The sequence below is a fragment of the Pteronotus mesoamericanus genome, unplaced genomic scaffold (assembly GCF_021234165.1).
Source record: "Pteronotus mesoamericanus isolate MK-2021 breed Mesoamerican mustached bat unplaced genomic scaffold, CSHL_Meso_final contig_181, whole genome shotgun sequence".
NCBI lineage: Eukaryota > Metazoa > Chordata > Mammalia > Chiroptera > Mormoopidae > Pteronotus > Pteronotus mesoamericanus.
Window position 1 is genome coordinate 6,074,890 of NW_026555077.1, and position 14,801 is coordinate 6,089,690.

Sequence of the window (14,801 nt, forward strand, 5' to 3'; positions counted from 1 at the left end):
AGGATTGTCTTTAGATATTTTAAAAATATTTATTAATCTTTGCAAATTTCTAGTCTGCACTCAGTCAGAAATAGTTTTAACATATCTTAAAAAGAAAAGATGATGTGATTTTACAATAAGAAAATTTAGAAATATTACCATAGATTATTTCAACACTCTGAAACACTGAAATAATTATCTCTACAGCAAAGAGGTGCCACTCTGTGGATAATTACTGACGTGTTTCTCCCTAGGAGCCATACATACTACCTAGTAATTAAGAATACCTGCATTTAGAAAGCCTGAATTTTGCTTTGGTTTCTTACAAGTTCTTTCATTTTGATCAATTGAGTCTTGGTTTTTATCAAAGAATGTAAAGACTATACCAATTTCATGGTTTTGCTTTGACCATTAAATGAGTTAATACATATAAGGCACAATTCTTGCTTTTACTAATTTCCAATACTGGCAGCAATTTGTAATCTTTATTTCATAATAATCCTACAAATGCTATAGTGGAACTCTTTCAATTTTCACCCAGTTGACAAAAGACTTGATTAATAAGAAACAAAATAGATTTTAGTTCAAGAATTACGTTCATGGCCAGAGCTAGACAAAATTATGAAGTAAACAAATAGATCACATTCTGACTTTACTTCCACTTTTGTCATTCCTTTGATTTATGCCCTTGACTAGGTCCTCTGTTTTTAGCCCTCTCCCAAATATGAACCAGTTTTCTCTACATCCAATTCAGTACATTATTACATCATGTAATATGTGCATAACATGCATTATTATGTTAGCTAATAATAACTGAGCCTATGCAAGAATATTTAAGCTTTTATACTAAGACACAAGGGAGTGAAACATTTAAGGTGAAATTTTAGGAGTAAATAGATCAGTAGAGGATAGGTTATCACTTCAAGTTGCATGTTCTCTCTTCTTTTGGCTAATTTAAATTGTGTTGATGGTGAAATAACTATATATATATATTTATATATTTATATATATATAAAACATGTAATACATGCTATATAATACATATCTATCAAGGCCTGTCCAGAAAAATCCAGCCATTGTTAATCTAATGAGAATGGTTTGTTAATATAACAAGAATGGTTCATGTGACATTGAGGTAACCTGACAGCAAAGGAGAGTGGATTGGAATGCATATGTGTGAACAATGACAGCTTCATTATACTAGTCAGTGGGGGTAGTAGATGCCATTGAGTGAGCATGTGTACTGTGTGCCCATCTCATTCATAATGACTGAGCAAGTAGAGAAACAAATCTGCATCAGATTTTGCATTAAGCTTAACATTCCTTTGCAGAAACTGTTGGGATGATTCAGAAGACTTTCGGGGATGATGCAATGTGTGTAGCACAAATAAAAGTGTTGCACAAATGTGTCATACATGATTGAGAGTCTGTTGAAAGTCATCCATGTTCTGGAAGGCCTGTACAGAGAACCTGAGAATGTTGAATGCGTATGGGCTACAGTCAACAAAGATGGGCAACCAACAGTGTGAGAACTAGAAGCCGATCTGGGGATTCCAGAAACTATTGTGTCCAAGATTTTCATGAAGGGCTTTGGCATGAAACACATAATGGCAGAATTCATTCCTCAGTTTCTGCTACCAGAAAAGAAGGAACATCAGGCTGCAGTTGCTAATGACTTGATTCAAATAGACCTGGTTTCCTCAAGAAGGTCATAACCAGAGATGAATCATGGATCTATGGCTATGATCCAGAAATGAAGGCCCAGTCCTCCCAATAGACCTTGCCGGTTCTTCACACCTGAAGAAAGCATGGCAAAGTTGCAGCAATTTCAAGACCATGTTAACCATGTTTTTTTGACTGGGAAGGTGTTTTCAATCATGAGTATGCCCCTCCAGGCAAAACAATTAATAAAGAGTACCACATCAATGTTCTTCATAGGCTGAGAGAATGCAGTGTGATAAAAACAGCTAGGACTATTGGCAACAGGTGATTGGCAGCTTCTTCATGACAATGCTCCTGCTCATGCAGCACATCTTGATTTTGGCAAAACATCAAATCACCCAGGTGACTCAGTTCCCTTACAGCCCAGATTTGGTGCCCTGCATCTTCTGGTTTTTCCTAAAACAAAACTCACCTTTGAAAGGAAAGAGATTTGAGACCATGAATGAGATTCAAGAAAATACGATGGGGCAGTTGATGGTGACTCTAACAAAGGATTTTGCAGTGTGTTGAATAGTGGGAGAAATGCTGGGAGAACTGTGTAAAGTCCCAAGGTGCCTACTTTGAAAGGGACTGAGGCATCATTGTCCTATGTACAATATTTCTTGTATCTTGTATCTTCTTCAATTAATATCTCTATTTTGCATAGGTCATGGCTGGATACATTCTGGACATACCTCATATATGCATATATATGTGTGTATATTTGTATATCATATATACAAATATATGTATATGTACACACATACAAACATATACATATATGTTTGATTTTTTAAAATTCTCTTGAACAGTTAATAAAGCTAAGTCATTGTGCATGCAAATGCATAATATAAATGAATAAGCTTTTGCCTATGTTCCATTTAATCACCCTCCCCCAATTATTCTTTCTTATTTCTTCTAAGAGTAGTAACAGAACTGTGGAAGCTCTTAGCATCATATCTTCTCACAGTAACATGCAAAGGCAGGAAGAGGAAATGTCTGTCTTTGTGTGGCCAGTTTTAAGTTTTTCTTAAACTTTTCTAGAACCCCTCTGCCTAAAGATTCTCCAGAATGTTGTCCAGTATCACTTCATGCAGCTATTCCTGAGGTGACGACTCAGAAGAGAGGAAGCATTCTGACTAGCTGGTGGCACATCTCCAGCTTGGGCAGAGGTAGAGCTGGCTTCCACTATGGGAACACGTTTTTGTCCTGCCACCTTCTAGTCTCCAAATCACCTGCTCCAGGCAACATTCAGGATTTTCCACATATTGAGGTCCTTTGTTCCTATTTTTCTGATGACATATTAAATGTACTCCTATTACGTCATACCTACACAGTATTCAAATTAAATAATAACTCTCTTGTCAATAAAGTGTGAGCTCCTAAGGATCTGGGCTGTGTCTTTCTCATTTTTGGCCCTTTAATCCTGGAAGAGGAAGTTCTTCATGTCTAATGAAGAATAAAAAACTAAGGGATGGAATACTTCCACCACTCCAAAGCATAGTTTATTCTGAAATTTTGTCATTTATAAATATTTATTATACATGTTTATCTCTGGAGCTCTTCTTCAACATACATGGCCATACAATAAGTCTTCCTTGGACAAATGTCTCTTCAGGTCCTTTGTCCATGTTTTAATTGGATTGTTTGTCTTCCTGTTGTAGAATCATGTGCTTTTTTAATATAATTTGGAGGTCAAACCCTTGTCTGAGATATCATTGGCAAATATGCTTTCCCAAAAACTTGGTTCCCTTTTCATTTTACTGATGTTTCCTTGAGCTGTGCAGAAGTTTTTGATTTGATGAAGTCCTATTTGTTTATTCTTTCCTTTATGTCCCTTGCTCTAGGGGACATATCAGTGAAGATGTTGCTGCATGGAATATCTGAGATTTTCAGCATATGTTCTCCTCTAGGAATTTTATGGTATCATGACTTATATTTAAGTCTTTTTTCCATCTTGAGTTTATTTTTGGGTATGGTGTAAGTTGATGGTCGAGTTTCACTTTTTTTGCATGTAGCTGTCCAGATCTCCCAACACCATTTGTTGAAGAAGCTATTTTTACTTCATTTTATGCTCCCGCCCCCTTTGTCGAATATTAACTGACCATAGAGACATAGGTTTATTTCTGGGCTCTCTATTCTTTTCCATTGACCCATGTGTCTGTTCTTATGCTAGTACCAGATTGTTCTGATTACGATGGCCTTGTAGTATAGTTTGATATCAGGTAGTGTGATCCACTCTACTTTGTTCTTCTTTCTCAAAATTGCTGCAGCTATTCTGGGTCATTTATTGTTCCACATAAATATTTGAAATGTTGTCTTGTACCTGTGAAATATGTCATCAGTGTTTTTTTTAATTAATTAATTAATTAATTTTTTAAAAAAATTTTATTTTAATTTATTTTTTCAGATTGTGTTGAATCTATAATATGCTATGGGTAGTACAGGCATTTTGTTGATGTTAATAATTCAAATCCATGAAGATTTGTGTCTTCCTTAATTTCTTTCATTAGTGTTGTGTAGTTTTCTGAGTACAGATCTTTTACCTCCTTGATAAGGTTTATTCCTAGGTACTTTAATTTTCTTGTTGCTATAGTAAATAGGATTATTTTTCCTGATTTCTGTTTCTGATATTTCATCGTTGGTGTACAAAAATGTCTTTGATTTCTGAATATTGCCTTTGTATCCCACTGTTTTGCCAAATTCACTTAGTAGGTCGAATAGTTTTTTGGTAGAATCTATAGGGTTTTCTATGTACACGATCATGTCATCTGCAAACAATGACAGTTTTACTTCCTCATTTCTAACTTGGGTGCTTTTTATTTCTTTTTCTTGTCTGATCACTGTGGTGACGATTTTCAATACTACATTGAATAGAAGGGGTGAAAACTGACATCCTTGTCTAGAAACATATGAAAGGATGCTCAGCATCACTAACCATTAGAGAGATGCAAATTAAAACCACAGTGAGATACCACTTTACACCAGTCAGAATGGCCATCATAAACAAATCAACAAATGATAAGTGCTGGGGAGGTTGTGGAGAAAAGGGAACCCTAGTACACTGTTGGTGGGAATGCAGACTGGAGCAGCCACTGTGGAAAAGTTTAGAATTTCCTTAAAAAACTAAAAATGGAACTGCCTTTTGACTCAGCAACTCCACTGCTGGGGTTATGTACTAAGAATCCTGAAACGCTAATTCTAAAGGACCTATGCACCCCAGTGTTCATAGCAGCACAATTTACAACAGCTAAGAGCTGGAAGCAACCTAAGTGCCCATCAGTAAATGAGTGGATCAAAAAACTATGGTATGTTTATACAATGGAATACTATGGTGCAGAAAGAAAGAAGGAGCTCCTACCCTTCAGGATAGGATGGATGGAATTGGAGAGCATTGTGCTAAAAGAAATAAGCCAACAGGTTAAAGACAAATACCATATGATCTCACCTCTAAGTGAAACCAAATCAACATAACAAGGAAGCAAAGAGACATTGAAATAAAGAACAAACTGACAGTAACCAGAAGGGAGAGAGAGGGGGATACTGGGGGAAAAAAAGGAAAAGGTTGTCAGGGAACATGTATAAAGAACCCATAGACAAAAACAAAATGGGGTAAGATTGAAGTCGGGTGGTGGGAGTGGGTGGGGCAAAAGGAAACAGTGGCAGGAAAATGGAGACAACTATACTTTAACAAAGTAAAAAAAAAAAAAAGAAAAAAATAAGTCTTTCTGAATGCCAACAACTATTAATAAGAATAATAAAATAAAATGAAATAGAATTAATTAAAAATTTCTTTGCTGTTTTTAAGTGTTTAGATTTTGAACTTATACTTGAATTTGTTTCTCAAACATTTGAGCAGAAACAGTGGACATTGTAAACAGTGACTCAGGCAGTGGGAAGAATCAGAACTTCCCACAAAATCAGCCAAGTGAGCTCCTCAAAATGCAGGTTTACACATGTACAGTGAAAAATGCGAGCAACCACTGACTAAATCAGGCTTAAACATCTTTCCTCTCTAACTTACCTGAAGAACTTGACAATTTTTTTTTTATTTTATCACTTTTAAGTCATGAAGTTCAATTTCAAAATATTAAAATCAGTAATGAAAATGCTTACCAGTTTTGTAGTCATAATTTCAAATTTTCTAACTTCCTTTGTGATATATTCTGTAGTTGAAACCTTTCTTCTTCAATCACGATCTAGTTCATGATAAATTGTGATGATAAAAGTGCTTCATCTGGTGGAAAGGAGTGACTATTCTTTTTGCTAATGCACCCCATATTTGTCATTTTCAACCCCAAAATACTTAGTTACAGCACAGAATATAAAACTTACAGAGTAAGTCTATGAAATACTTTTTTGTTTGAGTCACTATCTATGATGTAATTTGAAATACTGAAATGATTAGATCAGTCTTTTTTTTTTCCATTTTTGTCACCACTAAAGAATAAGCATGCTATTATAGAAATGTCAACTTCTATATTGCCTAAAAAAATGAACACTATTTCCAGGATTTATTCTAAATCAGATTGCAAGGGTGGGAACTGATTTCTATGTACCCATTCATACACACTTAAGTAATTCTCTGTGTTTGATAAGCACTACCTATTTTCTACTGACTTAAAAAAAAATGCAGTTGCAGTAGAATAAAACTGTTGGGAAATTTGGGTGGTACCCTGTTAATTCAAATAACTTAAAACAGAGTTATTATATAAAGAAAGGAAACAGATATCAACTGTTGAAGTTTGTAAGTACATAGCATGGTGCTCATAAATAATATGCATTCAGATGTATTTTTATTGAGTGGATGTTGAGAGGTAGGTGACACAATTCACAAAGGGAAACTTTATTCCTCATGTTGAAACAAATATTTGGCAGAAAAAAATACAAAAGAGAGTTCACTTTGTTAGTGAAGCACACTCTCTTTTATTCTTTCTATAAAATGACACAGCAAAAGGAAATAATCTAAATAAGATGTCCTGTGAATATAGAAACTGAAGTCCAGAAAATCACTTTAAATATTTTCAGTAAAGTGCACATTTAAATTACATAATTTATGAATATTTAAATATTATAATTTAAAATAAAATCATTTAAAATTATTTTAAGTTGACTATGACTAAATCAATTAAAAGATATATACATATTGAAATAAACATGTAGAGATATTTTTATTTTAAGCATCATTAAGAAATTCCTATTTAGGCAAGATTCTACCAGGTCAGAAGTTTGATAGGTTGATGGCCCATCATCATGAGGTACTTAGTAAAAACCCTGTATGTATGTACATATGTATGTATGTGTAGATGTAACCTATTATATATAAATATAAATAATTTTGGTAACATCTAAACCCCTGGTTTTGACAGTGTGATCTTAACACTTGTATGATGAGTCATTTTAGGAGGTAAAAACAGTAACTGTTAATCAGATATGACAAAAATTGAGCAAAAAAACAAAAAACTTCAAGAACTTCTTTGAAACAAATTTTCACATATTATTATTAATTATAAATCACACTCAAAAATATAGGTGATGATATTCTGAAGTTATATCAATAGAGAAGTAAAGTATTATTTATTGCATCTTTATTTCATCTTTTAAAAATCTACTTTTGCATATATTTATGTAATATTAAAGAGATTAATTCTGGATAATATTATATTTAAATGTGTATATGTAGGTAGCAGATTAGTGAAAAAAATATGTAAGGAATGTCATGAATCTAATGATAGAATTTGGGAGGCAACTGATGGGCTATAGAGATTTGATGGCACTTCAGAACCTGGGAAGGGTTTGTGAAGAGATGTCAGGAAGCCTCAAGACTTCCTGAAATTGTATGCAAATCTAAGTGCATGTGCTGATTTGTATGTTTGTGAAGAGAGCCTGCGGAGCTGTCATAGCATTATCATAAAAACAGTGAGTCATTTTAACTTAAAAACAGCCACATGTTATCAATCTTTTATAAAATGTGGAAATATTATTTTATGGATTAAACTAGAGAATGTTTAAATATATTAGAAACAAATATTTGGTATATGTTAGAATGTTTGAGTAAATTTTTCATAATTTGGACTTAGTGCAAAATAAATAAGGCTTCATACAATTATATAGGTTGCAAAAATATATAATCAGGTAAATTGATTGAGGCGCATCAAATAGCAGGTATGACAACTGATAGCTAAAATGATATTTAATAGAAATCCATATGGTAGAATTTAATTCTTATTTCTATATAGTCATCAAAAATACATGATTAGACAGTACAAAGTAAAAACAGCTGAAATGAATTTCCACGCAGGTTACACCATGTTCCAGCTTCTCACTGAGTTCTTAGGAAGTCCGGAATCCACTCCTGTGAATATGACTGGTCTTTGCAGAATCTGTGAATTACTTCATTCTGCCACTGACAAACTGCAAGGCAAGGGAAGGCATATTTTTTTATTAGGGCATCAGGGTTACTTTCCTCCTCACTTTCTCCCTCTCCTCCATTCTACTTATCTCCTCTTCCTTACTCTCCCCTCTCCGCCCATTTCCCTTTCCCTTCCCTGACTCCTTCCAAGTCTTCCTGCCTCCCTCTCTCTCATCCTCCTTCCTTTCAGTTCAAAAGGTCACAATGCTCTCAAAAACAATTATTGTATTTTATTTTCATAAATTTTGTAAAAAAGTAGATATCAAAGGGTAATAGATATGTTGGGGGTTAAAAGACAATTTCAGTTTACTAAAATAGGGAATATAGTCCCCCCAAGAATAAATTTTAAAGTTGAACTAGAAAGTTCACTTATTTTTTAGCAAATCAAGAACAGTTTCTTCTCAGTCTATGTGCTAAGAACAGTTTCTTCTCAGTCTATGTGCTAATAATCTTTGAGCACTTTATATACTGTTACTTCCCATCACTCAAACAGTATCTTTGATTGTGTCTTAATTTCTGTATCCATTTGGCTACTTGTAATTTACATCAATATATTAGTTTTCACTAGGAAATCAATACTAAGGATGGAAGAAAAGTTTCAAGAATTAGTATTCAAATGTCTTTGACATATGAATGATACATGGTCTCTATCATTGTATTTCAAATTTTATGAAGGCCATCAAAACTGATGGCAAGTATATAATATAGGTGCTCTTTCTTTCCAACTTGGGCCTGGCATATTAGCTCCCGCAAAGAAGTGTGGCAAGAAGAAAAAGGGCCGTTCTGCCATCAACGAGGCAGTGACCACAGAGTACACCATCAACATCCATAAGCGCATCCATGGTGTGGGCTTCAAGATGTGTGCCCCTCGGGCACTCAGAGAGATCCAGAAATTTGCCATGAAGGAGATGGGAATTCTAGATGCACGCGTTGACACCAAGCTTAAGAAAGCCGTCTGGGCCAAAAGAATAAGGAATGTCCCATACTGGATGGAGGTGCAGTTGTCCAGAAAAAGAAATGAGGATAAAGAGTCACCAAACAAGCTCTATACGATGGTCACCCAAGTACCTGTCCCCACTTTCAAAAATCTACAAACAGTGAATGTGGAGGAGAACTAACTGCTGATTGTCAAATAAAGTTATAAAACTGCCAACCCCTCCCCCGAAACTGATGGCGATTATATAATATAGACCTTAAGGAACAGATCTGTGGATCATGTTTCTAAAATATTTTTACATGGTATCTTAAAACAATCTCAAGAAATTATCCTTTTGAAAAAAATGTTAATTTATCTAAAAGCAATTGGAATTAATTGTATATGTACATATCTATTAAGTAAATTAATTGCCTTTAAAATAAAATATGAAAATGATTAAACTTGATTTTAATCAATTCTAGAAGTTTTTTGGTTAGAATATGATTTATGTACTCACATTTGAACCCAGAGAAAAATGAATATTTTTAAATGTCATAATAATATTTTTAAATTCTGATATACTGTTTGAAATGCAAACACAACTTTCTAAGAAGTGTCTGAAATTCAAAAACTTAAGTAATTTCTTGCCCATTTTTTGTTAAATATACTGAATGATTTAATGTTTTTATGTATGAATATGTGGAATAAAATATTTTAATGTTTGTATATTTTAATCTCTCTCTAAACTCATAAAATTTTACTTTTAATAGAAATCAGAGTTCTTTCTGATCAATAATTTTTTTTAATTTTTTTGAGAGAATATTTCATAATAATCCTGCACACTTTCATTCTTTTGGGATGAAAAAAAATCTGGATGGCAGCCTTAGATGAGCCTGTTATGTTTCTCTCATGGTCCAGGCGGCTACCTCATCTAGCATCAGTGTGTGGAAGAGCAGTCATGCCTGCCCTAGCTTCCTGATCTCTACATGTTTTTGTTTCTCTTGGGGGTGGATGAGTTGAGACAGTAGATACAAAATAATGTTTGGCTCAAAAAAGTATATTTTACCATCATTATTGTTAAGAAGGAACTATAAAAATATTAATTTCTGCTTCTGACAATTAATATGGAACTTTATGGCTGGACAGAAATTTGGGAAACCTATAATCCAACTTTCATATTTTACAGACCAAGAGAAATAGGATCCTAGATTTTTTGAGTGACTGTATCTCAAAATTTCTGACTTACTCCAATGTAACCTCACTTTATCATGATGCAACAACTTGTATATTAATTCATTAATTTATTTATTATTAGCAGATTCCCATTAAGACTAAATTTTCTGATATATCTAGACATTTTACTTGGTTTATGCAGGTAGTACAACCTTTAAAAATCCATTAAGATCAAATGAATATGAATTTGGTTAAATTGGCTACAAATATTAATCATCACCATCAGCACAGTAATCTGCTATATTATTATAAAGCTTTGACAATGTACTTTATATATAAAATTTTGGTCAATTATAGCAAAATAGCACAAGATATAAATTTCATTATATTTTAGAATGTTATGCTTTGTCAAAAATCCTTCATCTGGCAAAATGTTTTTTGATGTTAAATTTATGTTCTTCAATAATGTGATAAATTAGAAGCTGTGTAGGTCTAAATAAACTAATTTAAAATGTTGTTTTTAAATGTAGAAACATTATTTTATAGGTATACTCTCACCTAATTAAAATATGACTCATTCTTGCCCAGAATCAAGTAGTGTCTTGTCCAACATAATTTCCTAGAAGCTGTTCTTAATTCCTACTGTTTCCCAGTTCCATCATGCCATGTTGGATCTTTAAGTAAGTATTATGGATAGTTTCTTGAAAAATGTTTACATAGGCAATATAGAATGAAGATATTCTTTGGAGCCCACAGAGATTTAGTTCTTAGAAAAGGCTGGGAATTCACTCTTTCCACTTTTATTTTTTATTACATCTAATAATATCATCTGAGCAAATAGCTTGGTTATATATTTCTAATGTTGCATTTGAATCATATTTTACGAAGTGTTGGCTTTAGAGCAAGTGGAGTCATATTAGAATTTTATTGGTTATTCTTGTGATTTATTAGGACAACTGAAAAATTATGCTGCCCATTTTAAGAAACATACCATTTGTAGTTTGCTGCTACAAGAAATCATTTTGGCTATGTAATGAGAGATATACAGTTGTTCTTGTCTATCCATGTGGAAAAAGCCAAACAAATGACAGGTATGGTATTAAATAAATATTCACAGCATTGGAATGGTAAATTATTTATTTTTGAGTAGCAATCAAATTATATTGTCAAAAACAATGTCATTCTGTAATGATGAATTCTTAATCATTGATTCCCTTTTACATTTTTCCCTTTCGACGTAAATCTTAAAGAGAATTCAAATGTGAATAAAAATGTTTTCAAATTTCTTATCAGGGCATTAAATTTTACAGATGATTTTCTGAGCTTAAGTTATTATTAAAGTTTGTCATGATGGTGAAAAATAATTTTGCTATTGCAGAGTCAAGTAAAAATAAGATTATTTGTTATGACAAAATCCTAGCAGTGTAACCTAATAGCATCACATTATATTTCATTGTTTCGCTCTACCATAAAAATGTTTTGGGGTTGTGGATAAGTAATTGCTTAATTAATTCTTTAAAAAATAAAATCAAACCCAAAAACAACTATCTTCTTTATGAAAAAATACCTTTTTATAATTTTATGAGTTTGATCACTACTTTAATAATTTGATAAAAATATTTAAGATATGAGACACTTTTAAAATTATTTGGATATAATAACTTTGTGCTATTCAATATGTATCTGTTGTAAGAACCAGGTATGCTTATAATAATGATTAGGTAGTTTGTTTTAGTAGGTTTTCATAGTGTGTAGTGAAAACAAAATATATTTTTATCAAATGCCTATGTTATAGACTGGAATTCTGTTTTCTTTTTATATAGTCAATTTACTATCAGCTACTGAAAGAGAGTAAAGTAGTAGCATATTTATGTGAAATTGAGGAGTTTTTATTAAAAAACACTAGTTTGACTCAAAGTTTCTATACTTTCAAAATAAACCAAAAAATATATATATTTGTAGAGATGAAATGAAATCTCTGAGGGAGCAAGAAAAAGATGCATATGAGTGTTTCTTACAAGGGAAATTCTTGTTGAGATGTATCTAAAATGGAGTCACAGTGTGAATATAAGTCTCTTCAAACACAGCTGAGGATATCTTTAGAAACAGATCATTCTTATGGTTCTGAGAAAGCACTGGTATTAGTTCATTGGGAGAGCTACCATCCCAACTCTAAATAGAATTAAATTTGTCAAAATACTCTTGTAGAACACACACTCACATTCACACAATTTAAAGAACTTTAAATGCTGATCATCATCAAAAAGTATGTTAACGGAAAAACATTGTTGGGTGTTACATAAACTCATGATCCTTTTTTTTTTTCTTCCTGAAATGGTATAGAAAGATAAGAACAATCTGAAGATTTTAAAACATTTTGAGAAACAGCAAGGACAGACTATTGTTGAAAAAATTTTAAATTTTATAGCAAGAACAAATAACAGATGATATCATTTACTGTATAATTCTAACAATTTATGTTCATGTACTCTCACGGTTTTCATGCCTTGTTTCTAAATTTGGGGTCTTAGGGCAGTGTTGTAAAACATCCTGTTTTAGATAAGGAAACTGAAGATTTAACTGAGGGTAAAGATGGAACTAGAACCCAAATCAGAGCTGTATTTATTTATTTATTTATTTTTTACTTTTTTCCCCCTCATGGTACACACTGTCACACACACTATTTCATTCTAGTTTTTCTTTTCACGGAGAATATGCACAGGGAGTGGCTCCAGGCGCGGCTGGCCCCTGTAAACGGAGCACACCTGGGCTTGACGTCCAGGTCCTCATCTATAGGAGAGAATTGACATTCATGTTCTTCTCTAGCCACTCCCCATTGTGCCACCTAAGTCATGAAAATGAAATTTAAACTTGAAGGCACAGAACATATATGATGAGGGGACGTTACTGATACAAGATAGAGAAACATATTCTGAGATCTCCTAAAGGGCTCATGTAAGGTTAGGGAGCCATGGTCTTGCGGAATCACATTGATTAAGCCTAAAAAGGTAACAGAGGTATAAAATCTGGACTGCAGATAGTTTATGAAAAACTTTGGAAAATGAGAGCTGCAAAACACTGAAGACAAGTGTTGAAAAGAGATTTAGAAAACTCTTAAGTTGTTTGATTCTGAAAAAAAAATGTTAGAAGTTAATGGTGTGTGAGCACTTAGTAAAGAAAGCAGTGATAACCAAGGGAAAGTATATATCTTTTACCGGCAAGCCATGTTAAATGAACAGTTTTAAAAATTACAGTGCAAGACTGGCAGATTAGTTTATGTGTGTATGTTACTATAGAATAACTTTCTTGATAGTCTTGTGGTAAAGATGAAGAAATCAGTTCAGGTTACGTCATATGCAGGGTAGGTGGATTTTTAGGAGAATAAATAACCTTAAAGAGTATTAACTGATAGTTCAAATTAGACTGGTAAGTGATGTTTAATAATTGGCCATGTGCTACTTCAATTAAACATTTTTTAGTATATATTTTATGCATTACTCAGAGATCTGCTTTGAATATTGCTATTATGTCTTCCAAAAATCTGGGCTTCTGCTAGACTTTCTGTTTGATTAAAAAATAATATTTTAGTCCTAGCAGGTGTGGCTCAGTGGACTGAGCGCCGGCCTGTGAACCAAAGGGTTGCTGGTTCGATTCCCAGTTAGGGCACAGGCCTGGGTTGCAGACCAGGTCCCCAGCGGGGGGCACATGTGATATAATCACACATTGATGTTTCTCTCCCTCTTTTTCTCTCTCCCTTCCCTTCTTTAAAGATGAATAAATAAAATATTTAAAAAATAATCTTTTAAAATGTTTAAATCAGTATATTATCTTTAAAACAACTAATAAATTGTGCTATCTACATCATTGCTTCCACTATGGCTCAGTGTCACAATGCAAAGTTAGAACTCTGTGAGACCTTTGTTTAATGTTGTTAAATATTTATTTGTTATAAATGTATTGTCACTAACCATGACTTTAATTTGGTAATAAATTTATTTCCCCCACCACAAGCAAACAAATAAAATATTCCATTTATTTCCTTTTCTTTCTCAACAAAATACATTTTTTCAATAAATTGTGTTATTTTATTTTATGAGCATTTTCAAATTGAGTTATATTTTACATATTTTAATTATTTAACTGAAAACTTAATATTTGAACACAGGCTTCCAGAAGGGATGCAGCATACGCAGCATATGCAGCATCGGGAGTGTTCCAGGAGAGCAGTAGCATGTATAGATGTACCCAAAAACAAAAGAATTTTCAACCAGACAAAAATTTCTGTCTTACAATACTGTACCTGAGATTGGAAACTTTATTTCTCACACAGTCAATGTATATTACTTTTAAGGATATTTTAATGAATATTTTATTGATATATCTTATAGGAAAAATTCAATATCTACATTAATAATGCTAAACTCATGTAAATGTCTTATTTTCTATACCACATTGCTATTTGTGGTATGAAATCAAAACAGCAGTAAACCATAGCAAAAACAGACAATTAAAATATTTTAAATGAAATAATAACTACTGAAATTAAAAAAGTAAAATGTGATGTTTATTGGTCTAGCAATACTTGTCCAATCCAATGATTTAAATTTAACATCAACTTTG

General features: G+C 32.8%; 1 protein-coding gene across 1 annotated transcript; it reads left to right on the forward strand.

The window, feature by feature from the left end:
• Positions 1-1,394: 1,394 nt before the first annotated feature.
• LOC129065601 (60S ribosomal protein L31-like) lies at positions 1,395-9,210 on the forward strand. The gene is made up of 3 exons (XM_054566846.1): positions 1,395-1,504; positions 2,725-2,852; positions 8,801-9,210. Exons 1-3 carry the CDS (start codon positions 1,395-1,397, stop codon positions 9,208-9,210), a joined length of 648 nt encoding a protein of 215 aa, XP_054422821.1.
• The last annotated feature ends 5,591 nt before the right edge of the window (positions 9,211-14,801 follow it).